Below are 25,190 nucleotides of genomic sequence, written 5' to 3'. Positions count from 1 at the left end.
AGGTGCCTGGAGAGGCTGTGGGGACCTGGTCTAACAGGGCCCAGCCCTCGGCCAGGATCTGGATGGGAGTCGTTGGCAGATTCCAGAGCAAACACCCTCTATCTGTCGCCGGGCAACACAGTGACACCACCGCCAGCCAGCGAGTCTATCCGTGCCTCAGGAAGCGCCCTCTGCCCTCAGGGAACTCTCAGGGGTGCAGGCTCAGGGCAGAGGACCTGGGAACCTCCCTGTGACCTGCCCCATCTGCCCAGAGGCGGGTCCCAGGGCCTGGGCGGGTCAGGCCTTTGTTTTGCAGATCTCATTAGTGGAGGCCTCTGCCTCCCGAGGGGAGGCCAGAGAAGGTACGGGGGGAGGTTTTCGGGACGTTTTGGGCAGCCCCTGTGCCCGCAGCCCTCTGTTGGAGCCTTTTGGGACCTGCATCTGCCCCCACCCCCTCCACCGGCATCAGGGCTGAACAAAGTCCGACACTGGGGTGGACTGTCCACTGAGGCCGCCCTCTCCCTCCCAACCCCACAGATAATAAAGCCCCACCCCCCATCTTCCCTCGCTGGGACTGGGGTACTGCCGTGACCCTGGGACTGGCTTTCAGGATGGAGGCTCCTGCCTGGCAGCATGGATCTCCCAGGCACTGGGGCACTGCCACGACCCTGCAACTGGCTTCCAGGACGGAGGCTCCTGCCTGGCAGCACGGATCTCCCCGGGGAGGCCAGCGCCAAGGGCCTGTCCCAGCAGGGGCGCTGGGACCAGGACCAGGCCTTGCTGCCTCCTTGGATCAGAACACCAGCCAGGAAGTCCTGCAGGTGTCCAGTGGCCCCTTCCAGGCACCGCCCCACTAAGGCAAAACCCTGCTCTTTCCTGCCCATCAGGAAGTGCCCAGGCCATGTTGCCAGGCTGGACTCCAGATGAGGCCACAGCCCTGGCCATGGGGCCCAGCGTGGGGGAGCTGGGCCGACGGGTGCCTGGCTCTGGAGCTGCTGCAGACACAGGTTCCCACTCATCACTGGGAATCTGGGAATCACTGCCAGGCTGCCCCCTCACCCTCTACTCTCTGTCCCCCTTCACACCCAGCTGATGGGCATGGGGCTTTGTGCCTGTGTGAGGGATACAGAGGGGGTCGCCCCATGGAGATGGGGGTGAGGAGTAGATTGCTGAAACGGGCATTAAGTATGCTAGAGACTCCAGGGAATGTGGGTGCCAGTCCAGCAGATCTCTGTAGGACGGTGCTCTCGGAAGAGGGAGTGACCATGCAAAGGCAGAGGCCGGGGCAGCCAGGAGGCCCGGAGGCGGGGGCAGCGGAGCTGGCTTTCCCTCTGGGAGCGATGGGAACCACTGGGGGACTTTGATGACCCAGAAAGATGGAGTGGGCACCACCGAGTTGGGGAAGAGGTCAGCTGAGAGGCTCATTAAGAGGATGCCTGGGGCTGGGTGAACCTTGTTTGGGAGCTCGGGGGGACCATCTGAGCTGGGGATTCGAAGTGGGCCAAAGGCTGAGGCCAGGGCTCCACACTTTTAAAAGCTGCAGACCAGGAGGGCAAAGGATGGGAGATTTGGGGAGCTGGAACCGGGGGCGGGGGATGTGTGAGCCTTCCCAGGAGGGCTCTGATGCTAAAGGCCAAGAAAACGTCTGAGGCCAGGCGCGGTGGCTCATGCCTATAATGCCAGCACTTTGGGAGGCCGAGGCAGGTGGATCACCTGAGGTCAGGAGTTGGAGACCAGCCTGGCCAATATAGAGAAACCCCGTCTCTACTAAAAATACAAAAATTAGCTGGGGTGGTGGTAGACGTCTGTAATCCCAGCTACTTGGGAGACTGAGGCAGAAGAATCGCTTGAGCCCGAGAGGCGGAGGTTGCAGTGAGACGACATCATGCCATTGCACTCAGCCTGGGCAACAAGAGCAAAACTCCGTCTCAAATAAAAGAGAAAAAAAAAAGAAAAGAAAACGTCTGAGAACCGACCCTTGTATTTAAAATGTGGAAGTGGGTGGTGGCAGGGGAGGTAGAGGGGGAGCAGGGCGGCTTGGCAGCAGCTTTGCTGTAGAGAGAGGCAGAGATGGGTCAGTGGGTGGAGGGAGGGTGCAAACGGTGTTTAAGAAGAAAGAACGACAGCTTCTGCATAGGAGAGGGGCACGCTGTCCACCTCTAGGGAGAACATGAGTTCTGTGGCCACAGGTCTCCCCAAGGCCTGGCATCAAGGAGGCGCCAGGCACCCCACCTGCGTGATGAAAGCACGTGGTTGAAGTCCTGGTGGCTGTGTCTGGGTGAGGGGTGTGAGGGCGTGGCCTGAGCAGGTCCACTCTCAGGGGAGAGGGGTCCAGGTCAGGAGCTGGGTCTGGGTGTCCACCTGGTGCTTGGGTGAGGTCTTGCAGGCAGCAGGTCTGGGCTTCAGTGGATACAGACAACAAGGGATGGGCTGATCAGGGAAAACTCGACCGCATTTTCAGGGGAGGAGCCCAGGAGGCAGGGAGCTGGGCAGCGGTGGAATGGCCTGGAGGGCGATTGTCCAGATCAACCCCCCCGCCCCCAAGTAAGGCCCAAGAGGCTGTGGCTTCAGAAATGAAGGTCATGGGCGACTCGGGGCAATGCCGCGTCCTTGACCTGGGCGGAGTGAGCGGTTGCACTCACGAGTGTGGACGGCCCTTCCCTACAGGGGACCTTGGATTCGATGGGGGCGAAGCGGGGGCTGGGGCCCAGAGAACCCGAGTCTGGACCCTCCCGTCCCTGACCCTGGCCGGGTTCTCCGCTCCTTGCAGCTTCAGTCCTGCAAGTGGGAGATGTCAGGAGACCCCTGGACGGCGGGGTCCTCGGGCTGGCAGGGCGCGCGCCGCAGGAGTTTCGATTCGGAGGGTCTGGGCGAGGGCCGAGAACTTGCGTTTCCAGCGAGTTCCCGGGTCCGCAGCTCGGTGCCGCAGGCCGGGGCCCCTCCGGTTGCCGGGCAGAGCCGCGCCGCGCGCGGTCCCATTGGCGCAGGTGCGTCGCGCCCCGCCCGACAGGTAGCCCCGCCCGCGCCTCGCCATTGGGCCGCTGCCGGGGGTCCCTCGAGGATTGGCCCAGGTGGTGGCCCCGCCTCGCCCTCATTGGCCGCAGGTGCCACCGCCCGCCCCGGGACCGCCCGCCCCGCGGATTGGCCGCCGGCTCCACCTCGGTCCGCCATGTTCGGACACCGCCCCCCCGCCCCCCCGCCCCCCGCCCCCCGCCCCCGCCCCCGCCCCCGTCGGACGGTCCCGCCCTGCGCGCCCCCAGCTGCCGCCCCGCGCGCCGTGGGAGTTCCGTGGAGTTCCGCGGAGTTGGCCGGGCCGGGCCGGAGCCGTCGGTCCTGAGCGGTGCCTTCCGCGTTCCGCCGCCGCCCCACCTGGCGCCACCGCCCCGCGCCATGGCCGGAGCTCCCGGGGCGCAGCGCTGACGGCGGCCGGCGGAGCGCGCCATGCCCAGCAGGACCAGCCCCAAGATGGACGGGAGCGGCGGCCGCGTCCGCCTCAAGGCGCATTACGGAGGGTGAGCGGCTGGGAGGGCGGGGAGCGGCGGCGGGTGAGGCGGGGAGGGCGGGGAGGGCACAGCCGTCGGGGCTCCTGCGCTGGAGGGAGGGAGGGAGAGGGCGGCGAGGTCGCTGCGGGCCCGGGGCTGTCGCGGGAGGTCCTCGGTCCCCGCCCGAGAGCGTCACCCGCGGACACCTGGTGGGCAGCGCCGGCTCCTTCCCCGGGACCGGGTTTCCCTGGGGTCGGCCCCGCGCCGCGCGCTCCTCGGCCCGGTCACTGTGGTTGACGTTTTCGCTGGAAAGTTGGGCGGGGACATTCCGGCCGCAAACCTGTAAGGATTGAAAGTTTTCATCAAGTTGTAAAAACTCCTGGCGGGTTTCTTAAAATCAGCGTTTCCTAAATGTTCTCCCCGTTTACCCGGCCGGGGGTCTCGCTTTAGGCAAAGTTCGGAGACCCGGGGCGCGGGCGCGGTGGCCCCACTGCAGCCCCCGGCAGGGCTCCGGGTGGTCGGGTGGGGACAGGGGTTTCTGGAGGCCACGGCGCGGCCGAGACTGGCCCCGGGGCTTGCGTCGCACCCGCCCCCCTGGAAGCCTCTGTCTGGCTGTGGGAGGGGGCGCGGTCAGGGGCCGGAGCCGAGGGGTCCGGGGCAGCGCTGGTGGGGGTGGCGGGGGCTGCACCAGGTGGCCGGGCTCACAGGCACAGCGGAGGGGTCGCTGCCCCCCGAAGTGTGGGTGGTGGGGAAGGGAGGGCCCGTGGGTTTGTTCTTCCACCCGCCTGCGTCCCCAGGAGCCCCGAACTCGGGCCTCCGCTCCGGTGAAGGTGGCCGCTGCTGCGGAGAGGGAGGGGAGGGGACTGCGGGCTCAGGGCTTGCACTGGGTGGTCCTTGGGATCTTGAAAAGCTGCTCCTGCCCCGGTGCGCCTCAGCTCCCGCGGTGGCAACCTGAGCCCCAGAGGCAGGGACGGCTGGCAGGGTTACGTGGTGACATCTTCCCTGGGCCATGTCCTGTCAGGACAGTACCCCAGGGGTCTCTGTGGTGCCCTGCGAGTCTGAGCGGGTTCAGCTCCTTGCGAACCTTGTCTTGGGGTCTCGGGTCAGCCATCTGGGGCTGCTTGGCCCCGGGTTTGTTGAGGAGGCTCAGTTGTCTCTTCTTTGGGAAGGTTGAGGTCTCTGCAGCCCCCCTCTGGCAAGCACCTGGAACCCTCGGGGTGCAGTGGGGTCGGGTTTGGTGCCAGAAACCAGAAGAAAGGGAATTCTGAGGAACTGACCATCCAACCCCACCCAAAGGGGTAGGGCAGCCATGTCTTTTGACCTGGAAGTCAGCCCGTTAAAACTTGGTGTGATTGAGGTCCTGGCTATTGGACTTATCCAAGGACCTGGGCTTGCTGTCTCCTTCCCAGCCTGGAGCCAATAAACTAGGCAACAGGTGATGGTGTGGAGGTCAGGGGTGTCCTGCAAGAGGGAGGTCCACACCCGCAGGGCTGCAGGGGCCCAGACCCTCCTGCATTCCGGTGCCCAATTTCCGGGACCAAGGCTCAGGGGCAGTGCCCTGGAGTTCTGGGCCGCCCCGTCCTCTCTCTGTCCTGCTTTGGCCCCTGGGAGCACTTTGGTGGTGGGGTGGGTGTAATTCCACCCGGTGACTCTGGTTTCCTGGGCTGGAGAGACCAGGCTCCCACCCCTTCCTCTTCCCTCCCTTCCCGGACTGTCTCCCCTCTCTCCCCACCCCTTCCTCTTCCTCTCTCCTTCCCTGTTGTTTTCCCTCCTCTTCCCGCTCTCTCCTCTCTCCCTTCCCTGCCACACCTCTTCCTTCACCTTCCTCCTTGTTCCAGGGCCTGTCTCCCCTCTGGGTCTTCCCTGCTCCTACCATTCCTTCTCTCCTCTGTCCCCTCCCAGGTCCTCCTCCTCTCTACTGGAGAGTGTGAACTGCCCTTCTCCCCAGCCTGGCTCCTCGTCCCTCGTGGCACCCGGTGCCTCTCTGAGGGGACTGGCTGTGGGGTGGGACACTCAGGCCTTAGGGCAATGACGCAGTTCCAGAAAGTGGTTGCCAGGATGAGTACTGGGTTATTGGAAGCCCTAGAAACTCCGTCCCTGGGGTGAGACGCTGCTGTTCATGGAGGTAGCTGAGTGTGGACACGTGGAAGACTAGTCTTTAGAAAAAGGAGGAGCTCTTCAGTCACCCCCATGGGGCATGGCCACCCCATCATCCTTGCCTGTTCCCCCAGGGCCCTCTGAGCACACTTGAGATCCAATCCTCGCCTCCCCCCCCGGCTCCCTGTGGGCCTGAGGGGTCCCCAGACACCTGTGTTTTCAGGGAGTCCCAGGTGACCTGGGCCAGGCTCCCAGACCGAGTCTCAGACGCCCATTCTTCTGGTGTGGCAAACACTGGTGCTGGCTCTTCCCTTTTCCAGCTCAGACTTTTTTTTTTTTTTTTTTTTTTTTGAGACAGTGTCTTGCTCTGTTACCCAGGCTGCAGTGGTGTGGTCTCAGCTCACTGCATCCTTCACCTCCCAGGTTCAAGTGATTCTCCTGCCTCAGCCTCCCGAGTAGCTAGGACTATAGACGCCTCCTACCACACCCAGCTAATCTTTTGTAGTTTCAGTAGAGATGGGGTTTCACTTTGTTGGCCAGGCTGGTCTTGAACTCCTGACCTCGTAATTTGCCCGCCTCGGCCTCCCAAAGCACTGGGATTAAAGGCGTGAGCCACCTCGCCTGGCCCAGCTCAGACAACTTTTGTGTTCAGGGAGGTTCTGTGTGCAAAGCTCAGAGACCAGGGCGGGCGGTAGCTCAGGGCTTGGTGCTGGGCCCCGCAGGGACACAGGAGCCTCTCCCTGGCTGCCCAGCTGGCTACTGGGTGCTGGGTCCTGGACACCCCTGCCGAGGGGCACAGAGCAGCTGTTTGATTCAGGATTGGGATAGGGTTGGAAGTGGTGGCCCGACACTTCCCAAGTCCTGGGGTTTGACTTGGGGTTTGACTGGAGCCACCCACCTGGCCTCCAGATTGGCAGGAAACTGGCTTCCACCTGGGGACAGGACTGTGTGGGGGCGGGGGCATGGGGCAGGAAGGGGTCAAAGGTGAAGGGATGGCTGACTCCCACTCTGGAGTTCCTGGTGGTCGGACTGTTGGACGCCAGGTCAGGCAGCAGGCATGGGTGTCAGCTTGGGGCGAACCCCGGGTATTGGGTGTGTGACCCTCCATTCCTCACTTTCCTAATCTGCCGTGATGCTGCGGGCTGTGGCGAAGACCAGCCAGGTTGGTTCCTGTGGGGTGCTCGGGCACTGGGGGCAGGTGCTGGGTGGCCAGTTCCAGCAGGAAGGGGTGGGTGGCTGCGGCCCACGGTGGGCTGGGTGAGGCCTGTGGGGCAGGTGGGCCCTGGGCTGCTATGCTGGGGCTGTGGCTGTGGGCAGATCCTGTGTTCTGTTTGCACTGGAGTTCTTGTCTGGGACGAGAACTTTGTTTCTCGAAACTTGTCTGACGAATTCAGATAACCTTGTGGGGAGCCAGCAGTGTCTGCAAAGGGCAGAGCCCGTGTCTCTGTGGTTTGGGACGTCTCACACCCCTTCAGGCTTCTTTTTATAGGCCCTGTGTTCTTGCCCCGCGCTCCTGTGGGTGTCAGAAAGCCGTAGATTTCTCTGAAATTTCGGTGTGTTCCACGAGGGTGTGATTCCTGCTCCGAGTTTCAGGAAACACCAGCCAGGCCCCGTGGTGGTCCCTCCCCTCCACGCAGGGTGAGACCAGCTCTTGCTCAGTTCAGGCGGTGATGGGGGGACCTCGGGTTTCTAGCAGCAGGGAAGCGCCAGCCTTCAAAGGGTGCCTGGGGGTCCCTGAGCTTCTCCAGCCCCTGGGATTCAGGTCCTGTCTGGGGCTGAGAAGATACAAGACACTGACACTGTGTGACTCGGTTTTCAAAAAAAGAAAAATTTGCCCAGACTTCTGTCGTAGCCGCAGCAGCGGACCCAGTTCCTACTCTGGGGTCTAAAGAGCGACCTTTCATTATGGAATTATTTAATCCCCTGCCTCTTCACCGCCTGAAGGTCTGGCCTCCACCGCTGGCACCGTCGAGGTCTGGGGGCAGGTCTGACTGGGTTCCTTTACCTTACCGAAGCCGGGGGGCCTGCACCGACCCAGCTTGTGTCCATCCCGGGGTCACCCACACTTGGGTGAACTGGAACGGGTGTCCGACCAGGTGCCGTTGCCAGGCCTCGCACAAGAGGGCACTTTCTTTTTTCCCAATTTGACTTCATTCTTTCCAGCCAGGTAGGTCGTGCTTTCTTCTCTGTGCAGGGAAGTTGACGGTGGTCGTTTTTAAACGATGATTATGGTTAATGGTTCTGTTTTGTGTTGGAGGGGCGTGGGGGAGGCTGTCATACTGTTTTTGGGGAAAGTTTCACTTATCTAATCCATGATTTGGTTAATCAGTAATAATTGTTTAATTTGATTCAAATATGCCCCACGGTAACAGATGCCCGTGTTCCCTCCACCCCAGGGACATCTTCATCACCAGCGTGGACGCCGCCACAACCTTCGAGGAGCTCTGCGAGGAAGTGAGAGACATGTGCCGTCTGCACCAGCAGCACCCGCTCACCCTCAAGTGGGTGGACAGCGAAGGTAACCCTCGTCCCGTGTCGGCCAGAATCCTCAGCCTCAGGGGACTTCGCCAGGGCAGCCTCTTGTGCGGAGTGTGCTCAGCCTTTTCTGTGGGGAGACTTAAAAAAGTGGAATTAAACTTGTTGGAGCCAACTTTTCCCCAGGGGAGATGGTGGGAAAGAGGTTGGCTACAGATGCTTAACAAGGACCTGGGCCTAGATGCTCCTAGGAAGGGCTCTGGTCTTGAACTCCCTGCAGGGGGTCTCCCTGCCTCACCCTGGGCAGGTCCTCACCTCTTCCTCTGACCTCCTTTCTCATGTCCTGGCCTTTTCCAGTAGGTGTTTCTGAAGGATGGGCTCTTCCTGTTCTAGGGACCATGGGGAGGGCGCGTGCAGCCAGGGCTCGCCGTGTCCGCCTCCTCTCTCTCAGACACACATCCTGAAAAGGATGGGAGGGGATTGGGAGACGTCCAGAGAGACCCCTTTCGCCCAGGGACTGGTGGGCAGCTGCTGGCTGAGGACACGGCTATGTGGGTGGAGCCTGATGCCACACCCATTGGGTTGGATACAGCCCCGCAGGGCGTGGGTTCTGTACGCCTCCATGTCCCTGTCCAGCCACGGAGGGCAAGGAACTTTCCCTCCACCCGGGACTGACCTCAGGAGAGTGTCCTCAGCCCTGCTCACTGCTTAGCCCTCCAAGTGGTGCCCAGGGCTGCAAGTGCACCAGCTTCCCTTCCTGGGTGGCTCTGATGCGGCACTGGGGGCCGGGTGACTCCCTAGTGTGGACGGCCATCCTTGGACCTCCCAACCGTGCCAGGAGGTGGCCAATCTGAGCAGTGGGACTAGACCCTCATCTGGTGTGCTAAGCAGGCCCATCACAGCCCGCTTTGCCTTGGGCCTTCAGCGACCTCAGCGCCGTCTCCTGCCCCACCCAGGTGACCCTTGCACGGTATCCTCCCAGATGGAGCTGGAAGAGGCTTTCCGCCTGGCCCGTCAGCGCAGGGACGAAGGCCTCATCATTCATGGTCAGTGGTGGGGTCTGTGGGGGGCGGCCCAGGGGGCTGTTCCTGGCTGTGGGTGCCTGCCAGACCACCTGGGGGGTTCGACGCCGTATAGGATCATGGTTTAAAATCCTATGATGCCAGAGAATTTAGGGATGTCTAATATAATGCCATTTGGGTTTTTTTTCTTTGACTTTTTTTTTTTTGAGACGGAGTCTCGCTCTGTCGCCCAGGCTGGAGTGCAGTGGCATGATCTCAGCTCACTGCAAGCTCCGCCTCCTGGGTTCACGCCATTCTCCTGCCTCAGCCTCCTGAGTAGCTGGGACTACAGGCGCCCGCCACCACACCTGGCTAATTTTTTGTATTTTTGGTAGAGACGGGGTTTCACTGTGTTAGCCAGGATGGTCTCAATCTCCTGACCTCATGATCTGCCCGCCTCGGCCTCCCAAAGTGCTGGCATTACAGGTGTGAGCCACCACACCCAGCCTTTTCTTTGACATTTTATTAACCCAAATGAAAACTGCTCTTATAAAGAACCCATAAACTGCTCAGAGGCTCCAGTGGCCAGCGTAGAGCCCACGGTGCGTGTGGACAGTGGGGACAGCCCCACCAGCCACCTCACCTGCCCGGTGCTCCCTGGGCCCGGCTCCCAGCTCACAGCTGTCCTCGGCTTTAAGTTCAAAGCCCTGTGATGAGCTGACGCGTGGGAGATGTGACTTTGTCTTTAGGTGAGCACTTTAGACTCCCCAGTACTGCTGGGGTCTCCAGGGCGTCTGGGGCCTGCGAGTGTGGTTCCAGCAGCTGTGGCCAGCCAGCCACGTCTGTGTCTCTGTGTCCACTTCTGGCTTAGCTTGGGCTCCTTGCCAGGCTTCTGGCCATGGACCACTGAGTCCAAGATGGGACCAAAGCTCGAAACCGCCCACAGTTTTCTGACAGATCCATTATTCTCCTGGACACGGGGCTACTTGGTTACAATGTTTAATTTTTGTAGCCCTTTATATCAACGTGGCTTTAGATTTAAAGACTAGACCGGGTGTGGTGGCTCACGCCTGTAATCCCAGCACTTTGGGAGGTCGAGGTGGGAGAATCACTTCAGCCTAGGCGTTCAAGACCAACCTGGGCAACATAGACCCCCATCTCTCCAAAACTTTTTTGTTTTGTTTTTTTGAGACAGAGTCTGGCTCTGCCCTCAGGCTGGAGTGCAGTGGCGCTATCTCTGCTCACTGCAACCTTCACCTCCCGGGTATAAGCGATTGTCCTGCCTCAGTCTCCCGAGTAGCTGGGACTAAGGCATGTGCCACCACGCCTGGCTAATTTTTTTTTTTTTAGATAGAGTCTTGCTGTGTCGCTCAGGCTGGAGTGCAGTGGCGCTATCTCAGCTCACTGCACCCTCCGGCTCCTGGGTTCAAGTGATTCTTCTGCCTCACCCTCCCGAGTAGCTGGGACTACAGGCATGCACCATCATGCCTGGCTAATGTTTTGTATTTTTAGTAGAGGCGGGGTTTCACTGTGTTAGCCAGGAGGGTCTCGATCTCCTGACCTCGTCATCCACCCGCCTCAGCCTCCCAAAGTGCTGGGATTGCAGATGTGAGCCACTGCGCCCAGCCTAATTTTTGTATTTTTAGTAGAGACGGGGTCTCGCCGTGTTGGTCAGGCCGGTCTCTAACTCTTGCCCTCAGGTGATCCACCCGCCTCAGCCTCCCAAAGTGTTGGGATTACAGGCGTGAGCCACCGTGCCCGACACCAGATGTGGTGGTGCACCTGTAGTCCCAGCTACTCGGGAGGCTGAGGTGGGCGGTCCTTGAGCCCAGGAGGTAGAGGCTACAGTAAATTGTGATTGTGCCATTGCACTCTAGCCTGAGTGATGGAGCGAAACCCTGTCTCAGATAAATAAACTTGTAGCTGTGCCTAACCTCGTCCACTTTATTGCGATTGTGTTAGTAAGCACATTTTGCTTTTCTACACTGAAAGATATGGTGCTTTAAAATTCACGTTATTTTCTAGGTAAAAGAAAAATAGTTAGCGCCGGGCTTGGTGGTGCACACTTGTAATCCCAGCACTTTGGGAGGCTGAGGCCGGTGGATCACTTGAGGTCAGGAGTTCAAGACTAGCCTGACCAACATGGTGAAACCCCATCTCTACTAAAAATACAAAAATTAGCCAGGCGTTGTGGCGCGCGCCTGTAATCCTAGCTACTTGGGAGGCTGAGGCAGGAGAATTGCTGGAACCTGGGAGGCAGGGGTTGCAGTGAGCCAAGATCGTGCCACTGCACTCCAGCCTAGGCACAGAATGAGACTCCATCTCAAAAAAACGAAAAACAAAAAATGTTTGTTTTACTAAAGTTTTAATACTTTTATGCGTATGTACACGTATATACACACACATGCACGCACACACGCACACACATATATATAGAATTAAAGATGGGATTTTGTCATGTTGGCCAGGCTGGTCTTGAACTCCTGGTCTGGAGCCATCCTCTCATCTCGGCCTCCCAAAGTGCTGGGATTGCAGGCGTGAGCCATCATTTCCAGCTAAGTTTTAATATTTCCTAGGCATCTATTTTGATAATTTATCGTGGAAGCCCAGGATGTGTGTTAAAATAATTTTGAACTCTGTCTTGAGTATAAAGAAATGGAATCTAAAGTGCTTTTAAAAGTCAGTTTTCAAAGTAATTGCAGTTCTTCCCCATTTTTATATAGTTTAAAAATACAAGTCAGTAGCTTTCTCTGACGGCTCTGCTGTCCAGGTCCCTCTGATTGGCTTTTACCCTAAGTTTTTCTGTGGGTTTTTAAGTCCTACCTAATGGAGCCTGGCCTACGTAGACGCACTGGGTTTCACGTCTCCCAGGAGCGTGCTCTCATTGGCAATGGCACGTGCGCCTTGTGTGAAGTCCGTGTGCTCAGCCTGACTGAGGCGGGACTTCCTCCGTGACACTGTTGAGTGGCAGCCGCGGGGCCTTGACGCTCTCTCTTCCTCTCTCTGTCCAGTTTTCCCGAGCACCCCTGAGCAGCCAGGACTGCCGTGTCCAGGAGAAGACAGTGAGTACTGGGGTTTCCTACACCGGTCTTGCATGTTACGGGGTTGAGCTATTGATCCGTTGTGCCGAGGAGGAGGCAGTGGTGCCGTTTTCGGAGGTTCACCCTCATGGAGCGTCAGGGCACAAGCAGCCATGGTGACCACAGCTGCTGCCTGTGCATGCTCTGGCTGACAGCACCGCGCGGCGGGGGCCTCGCTTGGCTGGTTGGTGGCATGAGGAGTCCGGGGGGCCTTGCTGTCTCCCTAGGAGGGAAAGGCCAGGTGGGACGCTGGACACTGCTCCCATGTGGCTGCCTCAGCTCATGACCACCCCCAGGCCAGTTGTCCACTCCTCCTGGTCCCTGCTGGCCCCTGAGCTGGAGTGGGGGCTCCCTTCATTCCGCGCTGGCTCCATCGGGAGGAGAGGAAGGAAAGTGAGTCCTGGGGGTTGTGGCTTTAGAGGGAAGCTTCTGACCTCACTTCCTACCACGTCGCGGAGACTGCTGGGCCCTGAGCAGGTGGCTACGCTGCTGTGGGGCCGTGCATCCCATGGCTGTGTTTGATGGGGTTCCACCCCCACCCTCCAAACCCCACACTGCCTCCAGCATCCGTGCCATGCCTTGTTTGTTGTGTGGGCAGGAGATCCTGGACCGAGGCCGCTGCCTGTCCAGTGCAGGGCACGTGGCTCAGTGTCCCCAACCCCTGCTGCCAGGGTGCACACCAGGTTGGCCTCAGGCTGGATGCTGGGTGTCGGCGGTGCCCTGTGTTGGGCAGGAAGCGGAGGTGGGGGCAGATTCAGGCCAAGAGGGCGAGTGGGCAGTTGGGGTTAGAGTCTCGGCTTCCGGGGAGAAGTGGGGTCGAATAGAGGTTTGGCAGCGCTTAGCATTGGGGAGGCCCCAGGAGCCACGGGATTTCCATGATCACCCCGGGGAGAGGGCGGCGTGGCATCCTGGTTTCAAGCCCTCAGCCAACAGGGGTCCCTGAACCATGGCCGGCAAGGCCGAGGAGACATCCAGAGGTGGGCCCTGGCAGGAGTGGAGCGGGTGGTCTGGGGCTGGACCTGCCCGGGGGCCGGCAGGAGGAGATGGGGTATGGCCATGGCAGGCAGACACCACCGGCGGTTTTGGCAGCATGAGGCAAGTGTGAGGAGGCGGGGGGCACGTTCCTTTGTTCAGCCCTGGTTGTGGCTCTTGGAGATGGTACCACCTGGGCTGGAGAGATGGGGACCCTGTGTGTCCCAGTGGGAGGCAGGTGGAAGGGAGATGACGTGTGACGTCCACGGCCCCGGGCGGGAGTGGCCGGGCAAGGGTGCAGGTTGGAATTCGGAGGCCATGTTGAGAAGGCGGTGGGGGAATGGGGAGTCTCAGGGGTAAGAACTTTGGGGGCCCCGAGGGTGCTGGACGGAGTCCACACAGGCCGGCGAGGTCCAGGAGCAGGGGTGGGTGCTCGGCTGTAGTTTTGCCTCAAGTGGGACTGGGGCCGGCTTGTGGGCTGCAGGGGCCCTGCAGGGGTGAGGGTCAGGGAGAGACTTCTGAGATGGGGCTGTTCTGGGGGTGCCAGGAGCAGCTCAGGGTGGGGCTGGGTGCGAGCACATAACATTTACGTAAACACATGAATAAGACATGCTCCCCGTGGGTCAGACAATGGTTGTCCCTCCACAGCACCCCGCAGCCTCATGCTGCTGCTTTGTAGGAGGGGACCACGGGCCTTGTTTATTTGCCACCTGGATGATTTTTTGACTTGGTGACAGGACTGTGCTCATCGGTCCCATGTGCGCTGAGACCGTGCACACCCAAAGGTGTCCACCTGTGGCCAGCGTAGCCCCTGGGGGCGGGGGAAGCCCGCAGTATTTCTGTGCCATGTCTGCCTCTTGTCTCAACCCTGCCTGGGGGCCTGGGGTCTGCTCTTTCTGTCTGCGACCTCAGCAGCGCCTCTCTGCCCGTGTGGACAACCTGCCGGCCTCACGTAGGGACGGGGGCCCGCGTTTGCTCGGCCACTGCGGTGGAGGAAGGGGAAGTTGGGGGGTCACAGGATGCCCTGGGGCCTGGGCTCTGCAGGGGAGTGTGTTGTGGGGGTGGCGGCTGAGTCACTGTGGGGAATGCGGAGAACGTGGCCAAGCCCCAAGGAAGGACCTCCTGGGACACATGAGTAGGTCCTTGAGATGTTTACCCGGGGTGGCTCCACGGCTTTGGGGACCACTCAGCCTGGTTGGGGACATTCCGCCAGAGCCTCTGGGGTAGCCTTTGCCGAGGAGGTCAGAGGTGGATGCCGGGGGTGGGGAACCCTGCCCTGCCCTGCGTGCTGATGTCCGCCTGGACGTGGGGTGGATTTTATGGTGCTAGTGTCAGGAGTGTGTGAGAACACGCTGCCCACACGGGGTCCCAGGCCACCAGGGCTTGGGGGGGCTGGCGCTCTCCCTGATGCCGTACGTGTTTCTTTTGCTGTGACTTCGGTGCTCATCTCAGACGGGACACCCTGCTCTGGTTGCCAGTGGCCGCCGCCCGGGGCTCTGTGGTTTTAGCGCCTATGGGGATGTTCACAGGTGTTTTTGTCCTCAGGCAGCACTGCCCGGGCTGAGGGTCAGTGAGAAGGGTCAGACTGGGAGGTGTGGGCAGTGGATGGAGCACACCAGAGGCGGAGGAGGGCAGCACTGCGGCTGTACCGTGGGCCTGGTTCAGACGCCTGGACGTGCCTGTCTCACCGTCAGCAGAGGACCTTCTGGCACGTTCTATGTGTGTCTAGATGAAGTTAATTGGTTTTATAGATTTCTACAAAAACTCTATACTTGCAACTATCACCTCTATGTAGTTCCAAACCCAAAATATATTCCAAAAGGAAAGCCCGTGCCCGTCAGCGGTCACTCCCTGTTCCGCCTCAGCCCTGGCCCTGGGCACCTCCGGTCGGCCTCTGTCTCTGTGGCCCTGCGGATCCTGGACGTTCGGTGTCCGTGTGGCCCTGCGGATCCTGGACGTTCGGTGTCCGTGTGGCCCTGCGGATCCTGGACGTTCGGTGTCCGTGTGGCCCTGCGGATCCTGGACGTTCGGTGTCCGTGTGGCCCTGCGGATCCTGGACGTTCGGTGTCCGTGTGGCCCTGCGGATCCTGGACGTTCGGTGTCCGTGTGGCCCTGCGGATCCTGGACGTTCGGTGTCCGTGTGGCCCTGCGGATCCTGGACGTTCGGTGTCCGTGTGGCCCTGCGGATCCTGGACGTTCGGTGTCCGTGTGGCCCTGCGGATCCTGGACGTTCGGTGTCCGTGTGGCCCTGCGGATCCTGGACGTTCGGTGTCCGTGTGTCCCTGCGGATCCTGGACGTTCGGTGTCCGTGTGGCCCTGCGGATCCTGGACGTTCGGTGTCCGTGTGGCCCTGCGGATCCTGGACGTTCGGTGTCCGTGTGGCCCTGCGGATCCTGGACGTTCGGTGTCCGTGTGGCCCTGCGGATCCTGGACGTTCGGTGTCCGTGTGGCCCTGCGGATCCTGGACGTTCGGTGTCCGTGTGGCCCTGCGGATCCTGGACGTTCGGTGTCCGTGTGGCCCTGCGGATCCTGGACGTTCGGTGTCCGTGTGGCCCTGCGGATCCTGGACGTTCGGTGTCCGTGTGGCCCTGCGGATCCTGGACGTTCGGTGTCCGTGTGGCCCTGCGGATCCTGGACGTTCGGTGTCCGTGTGGCCCTGCGGATCCTGGACGTTCGGTGTCCGTGTGGCCCTGCGGATCCTGGACGTTCGGTGTCCGTGTGGCCCTGCGGATCCTGGACGTTCGGTGTCCGTGTGGCCCTGCGGATCCTGGACGTTCGGTGTCCGTGTGGCCCTGCGGATCCTGGACGTTCGGTGTCCGTGTGGCCCTGCGGATCCTGGACGTTCGGTGTCCGTGTGGCCCTGCGGATCCTGGACGTTCGGTGTCCGTGTGGCCCTGCGGATCCTGGACGTTCGGTGTCCGTGTGGCCCTGCGGATCCTGGACGTTCGGTGTCTCTGTGGCCCTGCGGATCCTGGACGTTCGGTGTCCGTGGAATCCCGCATGTTCGTCCTTTTGCCTCTGGTGGCTCTCACCCGCCTGACCTTCCCAAGGTTCTTCCATGCTGGGGCATTCTTAGCACTGCAGATCTTTTTTCTATTCTGGTAAAATGCACATAACATCTATTTTTGCCATCTTAACTTTTTTTTTTTTTTTGTGGGGGTGGTGTAGGGGACGGAGTCTTGCTCTGTCACCCAGGCTGGAGTGTGTGGTGCAATCTTGGCTCACTACAACCTCTGCCTCCCAGGCTCAAGCAGTCCTCGCGCCTCAGCCTCCTGAGTAGCTGGGATTACAGGTGTGCGTTACCACTCTTGGCTGAGGTGTTTTTGTTTTTGTTTTGTTTTTTGTAGAGATAGGGTTTTACCATGTTGCCCAGGCTGGTCTCAAACTCCTGGACTCAAGTGACCTACCCATCTTGGCCTCCCAAAGTGCTGGGATTACAGGTGTGAGCCACTGAGCCCGGCCCCATCTTAGCCATTTTTTAAAGGTGCAATTCATTGGTATTTGATACTCACATTGCTGTCCAGCCATCATCACCGCCCATCTCCAGAACTCTCTTCATCTTCCCAGACTCAGCCTCTGTCCCCATGAAACACTCACTCCTCATTCTGCCTCCCCCAGCCCCCGACACCCACCCACCGCTTTCTGTTTCTGTGAGTTTGGTGACTCTAGGGACTTCCTGTGAGTGGAGTCGCACAGGATCTGTCCTTTTGTGACAGCTTATTTCACTCAGCACCGTGTCCTCAAGGTGCAGCCACGAGCAGCTTGTGTCACAGTCTCCTTCCTTCTTAAGACTGAACCGCAGGCTGTTGCCTGGATGTATTTTGTTTACCCATTTCTGTTGGTGGACACATGGGTGACTTCCACAGTTTAGCTGTCATGAATGATGCTGCTGTGAGCACGGGTGCGCAGTGACCTCTGGAGACCCTGCCTTCAGTTCTGGGTGTAGATCCAGAAATGGGATTGCTGGATCATTGATCATTCTGGTTTTATTTATTTATTTTTGAGACAGTGTCTTGCTCTGTTGCCCAGGCTGGAGACCCTGCCTTCAGTTCTGGGTGTAGATCCAGAAATGGGATTGCTGGATCATTGATCATTCTGGTTTTATTTATTTATTTTTGAGACAGTGTCTTGCTCTGTTGCCCAGGCTGGAGTGCAGTGGCACGATCTCGGCTCACTGCAGCCTCCACCTCCTGGGCTCAAGCGATTCTCCTGGCCCAGCCTCCCAAGTAGCTGGGACTAAAGGCAGGTGCCTCCACGCCTGGCTAGTTTTTGTATTTTTTGTAGAGACAGGATTTCATCATGTTGCATGGACTGGTCTTGAACTCCTGGGCTCAAGCAGTCTGCCCACCTTGGTCTCCCAAAGTGTTGGGATTACAGGTGTGAGCCACCGCACCTGGCCGATAATTCTGTTTAAAGAGCTGCTGTGCCATTTCCCATGGTGGCTGCAGCATTTTCCACCCCCTGCAATAGTGCATGAGTGCCGCTGTCTCCCATCTTCTCCAGCTCTTGCCTTTTTCTGTTTTTTGACAGTAGCTGTACTAATGGGCGTGAGGTGGCATGTCATTGTGGTTTTGGTTCTCATTTCCCTGGTGATAAGTGATGTTGAGCATTTTTTCATGTGCTTGTTGGCTATTTCTATTTTTTTTTTTTTTGAGATGGAGTCTTGCTCTGTCGCCCATACTGGAGTGCAGTGGCACGATCTCAGCTCACTGCAACCTCCACCTCCCGGGTTCAAGCGATTCTCCTGTTTCAACTTCCTGAGTAGCTGGGATTACAGGCACCCGCCACCATGTCCAGCTAATTTTTATATTTTTAGTGGAGATGGGGTTTCACCATGTTGGCCAGGTTAGTCTCGAACTCCTGGCCTCAAGTGATCCACCCACCTTGGCCTCCCAAAGTGCTGGGATTATAGGTGTGAGCTGCCATGCCTGGCCTTGTTGGCCATTTCTGTATCTTCTTTGGTGAAATGTCTGTTCACGTCCTGTGTCCATTTTTGAATGGATTGTTTGGTTTTTTTGTTGGTGAGTCTTAGTAGTTCTCTGTCCTGGATGTTAATCCCTTATCAGATATGTGATTAGCAAATATCTTCTGTTCTGTGGGTTGTCTTTTTACTTTGTTGATAGTGCCTTTTGATGGACAAAGTTTTAAAATTTTCCTGAAATCCTGCTTAATGTTTTTTTTTTCTTTTGTTGCCTGTGTATTTGGTGTCACATCCAAGAAATCATTGCCAAATCCAACGTTGTGAAGCTTTTCCCCTTCTTTTTCATCTAAGGATTTTATAATTTTAGGTTTTATGTTTAGGTCATGGATCTATCTTGAGTTAAATTTTGTATGTGGTGTAAGGTAAGCGTCTAACTTCATTCCTTTGCATGTGGAGGTCCAGTTTTCTTAGCACTATTGGTGAAAAGACTTCCCATTGGATGGCATTGGCACCCTTGTTGAAAATCGTTTCACTCTGTATGGGAGGGTTCGTTTGTGGAGTCTCTGTTCTAGTCCATTGGTCTCTGTGTCTCTCTTTGAGCCAGTGCCACACTGTTTTGATCTCTGTAGCTTTGTAGGAAGTTTTGAAATCAGGAAGTGTGAGCCCTCCAGCTTTGTTCTTCCTTTTCAAGATTGTTTTGGGGTCCCCTGAGATTCCAGATGAATTTTAGGACAGACTTTCCTATTTCTGCAAAAAAAAATTATTGGGATTTTTGCAGGGATTGCACTGGCTCTGTAGACCACTTTGGGTAGTCCTGATGTCTTAACAGTATGAAGTCTTCCAATCCATGAAATGAAGTGTGTTTCCATTTGTTTATGTCTTCTTTGATTTCTTTCAGCAGTGTTTTACAGTTTTCTTTGTACAAGTCTTTACCCCCTTGGTTAATTCCTAAAAGTTTTATTTTTTTTGATGCTGTTGCAAGTGGAATTGTTTCCTTAATTTCCCTTTTGGGTTGTTTATTGTAAGTGTATAGAAGTGCAGTCGATTTTTGTGTGTTGACTTTTTTGCCTGCTGCTTTGCTGAATTTATTAGTTCTAACAACTTTCTGTGGAATCTTTAGGGCTTTCTTACATATAAGATCATATCATCTGTGCACAGAGATAATTTTACTTTTTCCTTCCTGATTTGGATGCCTTGTATTTCTTTTTCTTGCCTAATTATTCTGGCTAGAATTCCACTACTCTGTTGAATAAAAGTGGTGTGATCCTTGTCTTTGTCCTGATCTTCAAAGAAAAGCTTTCAGGTTTTCGTCACTGAGTGTAATGTCTGCTGTGGGTTTTTCATACGTGGTTTTTATTATGATGAGATAATTTCATTCTATTCCAAGTTTGTCAATTGTTTTTATCATGAAAGGGCTTTGAATTTCGTCACGTGCTTTTTCTGCATCAGTTGAAACGGTCATGTGGTTTTTTTCCTTCATTTTGTTCGTGTGATATATTACTTTAATTTTCATACATTGAACCATCCTTGCATCCTATGAATAAATCCTGCTTGCTCATGGTGTGTAATTTTCTTGATATGCTGCTGCATTCATTTTACTAGTATTTTGTAGAGGATTTTTACATCTGTGTTTATAAGGGACAATTACGTCCATGTTCATAAGGGATAATTATGTCCATGTTCGTAAGACTCAATGGCCAGAGGTTCTTGTCGTGACTTTGTGTGGCTTTGGTGTCAGAGTAGTGCTGGCCTCACAGAATGAGTGAGGAAGCGTTCCTTCCTCTTCAATTTTTTTGGAAAAGTTTGAGAAAAACTGGAATTAGTTCTTTAAGTGTTTGGTAGAATTTGCCTGCAAAGCCGTCAGGCCCTGGGCTTTGCTTTGTTGGAGGTTCTCTCTCTCTCTCTCTCTCTCTCTCTCTCTCTCATGGAGAGAGTGCAGTGGCTCGATCTCAGCTTATGTCACCCTCTGCCTCCTGGGTTCAAGTGATTCTCCTGCCTCAGTCTCCTGAGTAGCTGGCATTACAGGCATGCGCCATCATGCCCAGCTGATTTTTGTACTTTTAGTAGAGACGTGGTTTTGCGTGTTGGCCAGGCTGGTCCCGAACTCCTGACCTCAGATGATCTACCTACCTCGGCCTCCCAAAGTGTGGGGATTACAGGCGTGAGCCATCGCACCTGGCCCTGCTCTCATCTTTATTATTCCCGTCCTTCTGCCAGCTTTTGGTTTGTTCTTTTTCTGGTTCCTTAAAGTGTAAAATTCGGTTGTTAATTTGAGATCTTTCTTGTTTTTTTATTTCAAATATTTATCACCATAGCCAGGCGTGCCATGGCTTACGCCTGTAATCTCAGTGCTTTGGGAGGCTGAAGAGGGAGGATCACTTGAGGCCAGGAGTTGGAGACCAGCCTTGGGCCACATGGCAAAACTGTGTTTCACACACAGAAAAAGTTAATCACTATAAATTTTCTCCTTAGCACTACCTTCTCTGCATCCCTGAAATTTTGATATGTTGTGTTTCTATTTTCTTTTTTTTTTTGAGACGGAGTCTCGCTCTGCCGCCCAGGCTGGAGTGCAGTGGCTGGATCTCAGCTCACTGCAAGCTCCGCCTCCCGGGTTCACGCCATTCTCCTGCCTCAGCCTCCCGAGTAGCTGGGACTACAGGCGCCCGCCACCGCGCCCGGCTAGTTTTTTGTATTTTTTAGTAGAGACGGGGTTTCACCGTGTTAGCCAGGATGGTCTCGATCTCCTGACCTCGTGATCCGCCCGTCTCGGCCTCCCAAAGTGCTGGGATTACAGGCTTGAGCCACCGCGCCCGGCCATGTTTCTATTTTCATTCATCTCTCAGCATTTTCTGATTTTCTTTGTGGTTTCATCTTCTATCTGTTGGTTGAGTGTGTAGTGTTATTTCCATATATTTGTGAATTCTTCTGTTTTCTTTCTGTTAACTGATTTCTAAGTTCATCTCAATGTGGTTGGAGAAGATACTTAGGATAATGTCTGATTTTTCAGATTTACCGCAGCTGCAGCTGTGGCTCACTGGTGTTCTGTCCTGGAAAACGTCCCCTGTGCGTTGAGGTTGTGCCCCCGTTGTGGGTACAGCGCTCTGCTGTGTCTGTCAGAGCTATGTGGTTCGTTGCGTTGTTCAAGTCTTCTGTTTCTTTACGTGTCTTCTCCCTAGTTGGTTTTTCATTCCTTTTTATGGCTGGATGAATTCTGTGATGCGATTCACCCTGTCTGTCTGTCCGTTCCTCTGCTGATGGACACTTGGGGGCCGGGGCATTCGGGGCTGAGCGTGTGATGAGATCAGGAGCGCCTGGTTTTTTGGGGGAGGTGAGGGTTGGTCACGCCCTGGTCGAGTGGGGATCCTCTGTGTGTGTCCATGGCGGCCTCGTTGAGGTGGAGTGATTGGGTGGTGGAGCTGGGGTCTGTGGGCTCCACCTGCTGCCACGTGTGCCTGGCTGCCCAGGGCCCAGGAGGGTGGTGGCACGGAGGTCCGCATGAGGGGCCGCAGGTGCCTCGGGCCCCTCTGCTGCTTGTTTCTCCATCTTCACTGTCTGTTCGCTGCAGCACTGGGTAAGGCGCTGTGTGGCCAGTATTTTCCCGGGTTCCTCTTCTTTGTCCCTCCTTGCTGTGTCTGGTCATACAGAAATGGTGTGTGTGATTTTTGTTTCAATACTCAAATCTGTTAATATTTTCCCTTCTGGCCAGGCACGGTGGCTCAAGCCTGTAATCCCAGCACTTTGGGAGGCCGAGACGGGCGGATCACGAGGTCAGGAGATTGAGACCATCCTGGCGAACATGGTGAAACCCCGTCTCTACTAAAAAATACAAAAAAACTAGCCGGGCGTGGTGGCGGGAACCTGTAGTCCCAGCTACTTGGGAGGCTGAGGCAGGAGAATGGCGTAAACCCGGGAGGCGGAGCTCGCAGTGAACTGAGATCCGGCCACTGCACTCCAGCCTGGGTGACAGAGCGAGACTCTGTCTCAAAAAAAAAAAAAAAATTTCCCTTCTGGCTTCCCCTAGTGATACAAATTTATTTTCTAGCATTTTGGTCTTTGAGCCGCTTTGCGTGAGTGTCTGTGTCTGGGGTGGTATCAGCTGGCACCAGGGCCAACCTGGGGAGGGCCCTTCTCTTGGACTTGAGCTGATGAGACTCACAGCCCAAAATGCAGCAGATCCCTCAGGCAGATCCTCGGTGCAGATCCCTCAGGCCATGGGACTCTGGACGTTGGCGGCCCTGTCAGCCTGAGCCACATCTGCAGTGAGAGGCAGCAGTACGTTCCTCGGGGCAGCGGTGAGACCAAGGCTGGATCCGAAGACCTCCGAGCAGCTCCTCTGGGGCAGATGCCAGCTGCAAGCCACAGCCCAGCCCTGGTAACAGGAGAGCATCGCTGGGGGGTGGGGCGGCCCGGCTTTGATGCAGCCATGTGGGAGGGCCACTCTCAGAGACCCCCCTCCTTCCTCGCCACCCCCACCCCAGAGGGGAAGCTGGAGCCAGGAGGCTGCAGACCCAGGGCCAAGGTGTGGCCAGGGCTGGCTGTGTTGGGAGGCTCTGAGCAGCCTGCTTCCTGGCCACCCAGCTCTGGGGCTGCTGTCAGCTCTTGACTTGTAGACGTCACTCCAGCCTCTGGCCTGTCACCCTAAGGCCCCCCATGTCTGTGTCTTTTCTCACGGGGACACCGGTGGTCGGCTTTGGGCCCCACCTGGGCAGTCTGGGACACTCACCTTGAGACTTCGACTTAATCACATGTGCAGGAACCTTTTCCAAAGGAGGGTCGTCTCACAGGTTCTGGCGTAGGACATGGACTTATCGTTTTGGGGGCTCATCTTCAATGCACCACAGTTGACTACATCAAGGTCTGCCTCTGATCTTGTGGGAGTGCTGGGTGGTCTGTCCCCACCAGCAATTTGTGGGTAGGCTCTGTCCCCAGGAAACGCTCTCTGCCCAGGCCCCCGCCCCGCGGGAGGTTCGTGCTGCCAGTGGTGCTGGTCACTGGGACCATGTGCTGGGCCGGCACCTGGCAGGACAGACAGCAGGCGGCTCTTCTGTAGGTTCTTCTGGCTGGGACAGGCCCAGCCGGCGCTCAGTGTAAATGAGACTGACGCCCCTTTTGGACCCCTCTGAGTAGGGAGGCCTGGGTGCGCAGCCTCCCCGCAGAGTTGGGGAGACGTGGCCTGGTTCCCACCAGTCCACCACTCTGCCGGCCACCACCAGGACACGTGGCCCAGTTGCCATTGTCACCACCCTACTGGCCGCCACTGGAACACGTGGCCCGGTTCCCGCTGTCATCACCCCACCAGCTGCATCTTGAACGGCGTCCCTTCTGCAGTGGCTTGTCCTTAGTGTTCCAGCCATACCCCAACCGATGCAACCCCCGGAACCTCCGTCAGCGCCGTCCGGGAGAGCGCCTCCCCTGCGTCCGTGCTGTGCTGGTTGAAAGCGAGATCCTCCAGCCTTTGGCCTCTCCGGACCTAGCCCCAGCTGCAGGCCCCAGCCATGGTGGTCCCTTTGGGAGGCATGGTCCAGGAGGTGATGGGCAGCTGGAGAACCCCCATGGCTGGAGGCTGCTGCACCTGGCAGGGAGGGTACTGGGCAAGGGGGCGTGGGGTGGAAAGGGGTGGGTGTCCAGAAAGTTCCTGGGGCTCCACCAACGAGAACGTTGCCATTACCTTGAGGGAACGGCCCGTTTAGTGGTGCCTTTTCTTTACCTGTAAAACGGGGTGATTATAAATAATATCATGTTTGTAAAAGTGCTTAGGATCAGACTCCCCTTAGAGTGAGTGTTAATACCCGTCTCAAAGGACAGTAGGTGGATGTGGCAGGGAGGGAGATGTCAGGACAACAGCCAGGGCCCTTTCTGCCACTTCTCCTGGTGGGTGGTGGGCATTCCCCTGAACCCTGGCAGTAAGAGCGGGACCTCCCAACACCCTGGCCCCTCTGTGTTGGCTCCAGGGGATTCCTGGAGGAGAAGGTGCTGTTTCTAGATGGCTGGGCCCGTCATGTGGAGGGAAGGGGGATGCTGTAGGCGGCAGTCCCAGTTTTCCTTTGGGTGGAGTCGTCGCTGCTGCTGCTCCAGTCCAGAGGCTCTGGGGCTCCTCGGTGGGTCACCTCAGGCCTGGGCAGCATCCATGGGACAGGGTGGTCCCCCGTCAGGCCCCATTGGCCTCCCTGTGGTGTGTGGTGGAGACTCAGGGTGCCCGCCCTGTGGAGGAGGTGCCGGAGGCAGCCTGGCTTTGCACCAGACCCGGCTGAGGGCAGCGCTGGATGGTCTGCTGGACCAGGCCTACGAAGTCCTTAGAGTCCATGGAGGAAATACAAACTCCGCTGGGCTGGGCAGCCGCACACCCCACTTAGCAGCCGGTGGTTCCTTGGGGTCATCAGAGCCAGTGCTGGCTGCCCCATGCATTTCCTGTTGTTGGTCTCTGCCCGTCCGCAGCACGGACAGCATCCCTGGGCAGCAGAACCCTGCTCCAGCCTGCACCCTGGATAGAGGTGTTCTCCGTGCCACATTCTGCCGGTAGCAGGCAGCCCCACCCCGCTGTAGCCCGTCTTGTCACTTAGGGTGGTCCTGGTAGTGGGTTCTGGAGCCTGGAACGCTTGGGCCAGGCAGCTGGGACCCTCCCGAGCCTCACCCCTTGGGTCTGTTGGGGCCCCTGGGGTTTGACCGGGAGGACACCTTGACTGTTGCCTTTGCCTCTGGGTATATCCCCTGCTCGGCCCCTGAACCCAGCTCCAAGGCCATTTCTACTTGGCAAGAAGGAGGTTTTCATGACCAGGGATGTTAATAGCGGGTTCCTGGACGCAAGGGTGGCAAAGTCACCTTGGCCTGTGTGGGGGGAGTGGAGGAGCCTGGGCTCTCCCGTGCTGGTGGTCCTGGGGCAGGTAACAGGGGAAGGGGCTGGAGCCACATGGGTGGAGCCATGGGGGGACGTGGAGGGGCCCTTCCTGACCCCACAGCAGGGGCCGGGGCGGGGCTGGCGGGGGACAGTCCTCAGTTGCAGGGGCCAGGGCGGGCCAAGAAGAGGAAGGGGCTCTCGGGGCACTGGGGCCTTCTGGCTGTGGTGTCTCACTCAGGGCAATGGCGGAATCCCTAGATCCGTCCCCCGGCCCGTCTGCCTCCCGTCCTCATAGCCCTGCAGGCTGGGGCAGAGAGGGGTCCTTGGCGGGGACACCATCCCCACAGG

The 25,190-nt window shown here is 57.6% G+C and overlaps 1 protein-coding gene across 1 annotated transcript in view; it reads left to right on the top strand.

Moving 5' to 3' along the window:
• The first annotated feature begins 3,267 nt into the window (after positions 1-3,267).
• PRKCZ (protein kinase C zeta) overlaps positions 3,268-25,190 on the top strand; it is a 144,757-nt gene continuing 122,834 nt past the window's right edge. Inside the window, exons 1-4 of the mRNA XM_045382031.2 lie at positions 3,268-3,491; positions 7,955-8,076; positions 8,990-9,079; positions 12,046-12,096. Coding sequence (XP_045237966.1) covers positions 3,421-3,491; positions 7,955-8,076; positions 8,990-9,079; positions 12,046-12,096 — 334 coding nt within the window. The 5' untranslated portion in view covers positions 3,268-3,420. The remainder of the gene's footprint in view (positions 3,492-7,954; positions 8,077-8,989; positions 9,080-12,045; positions 12,097-25,190) is intronic.

Source organism: Macaca fascicularis, chromosome 1 (genome assembly GCF_037993035.2).
Source record: "Macaca fascicularis isolate 582-1 chromosome 1, T2T-MFA8v1.1".
NCBI lineage: Eukaryota > Metazoa > Chordata > Mammalia > Primates > Cercopithecidae > Macaca > Macaca fascicularis.
This window is presented reverse-complemented; position numbering and strand designations above follow the sequence as displayed.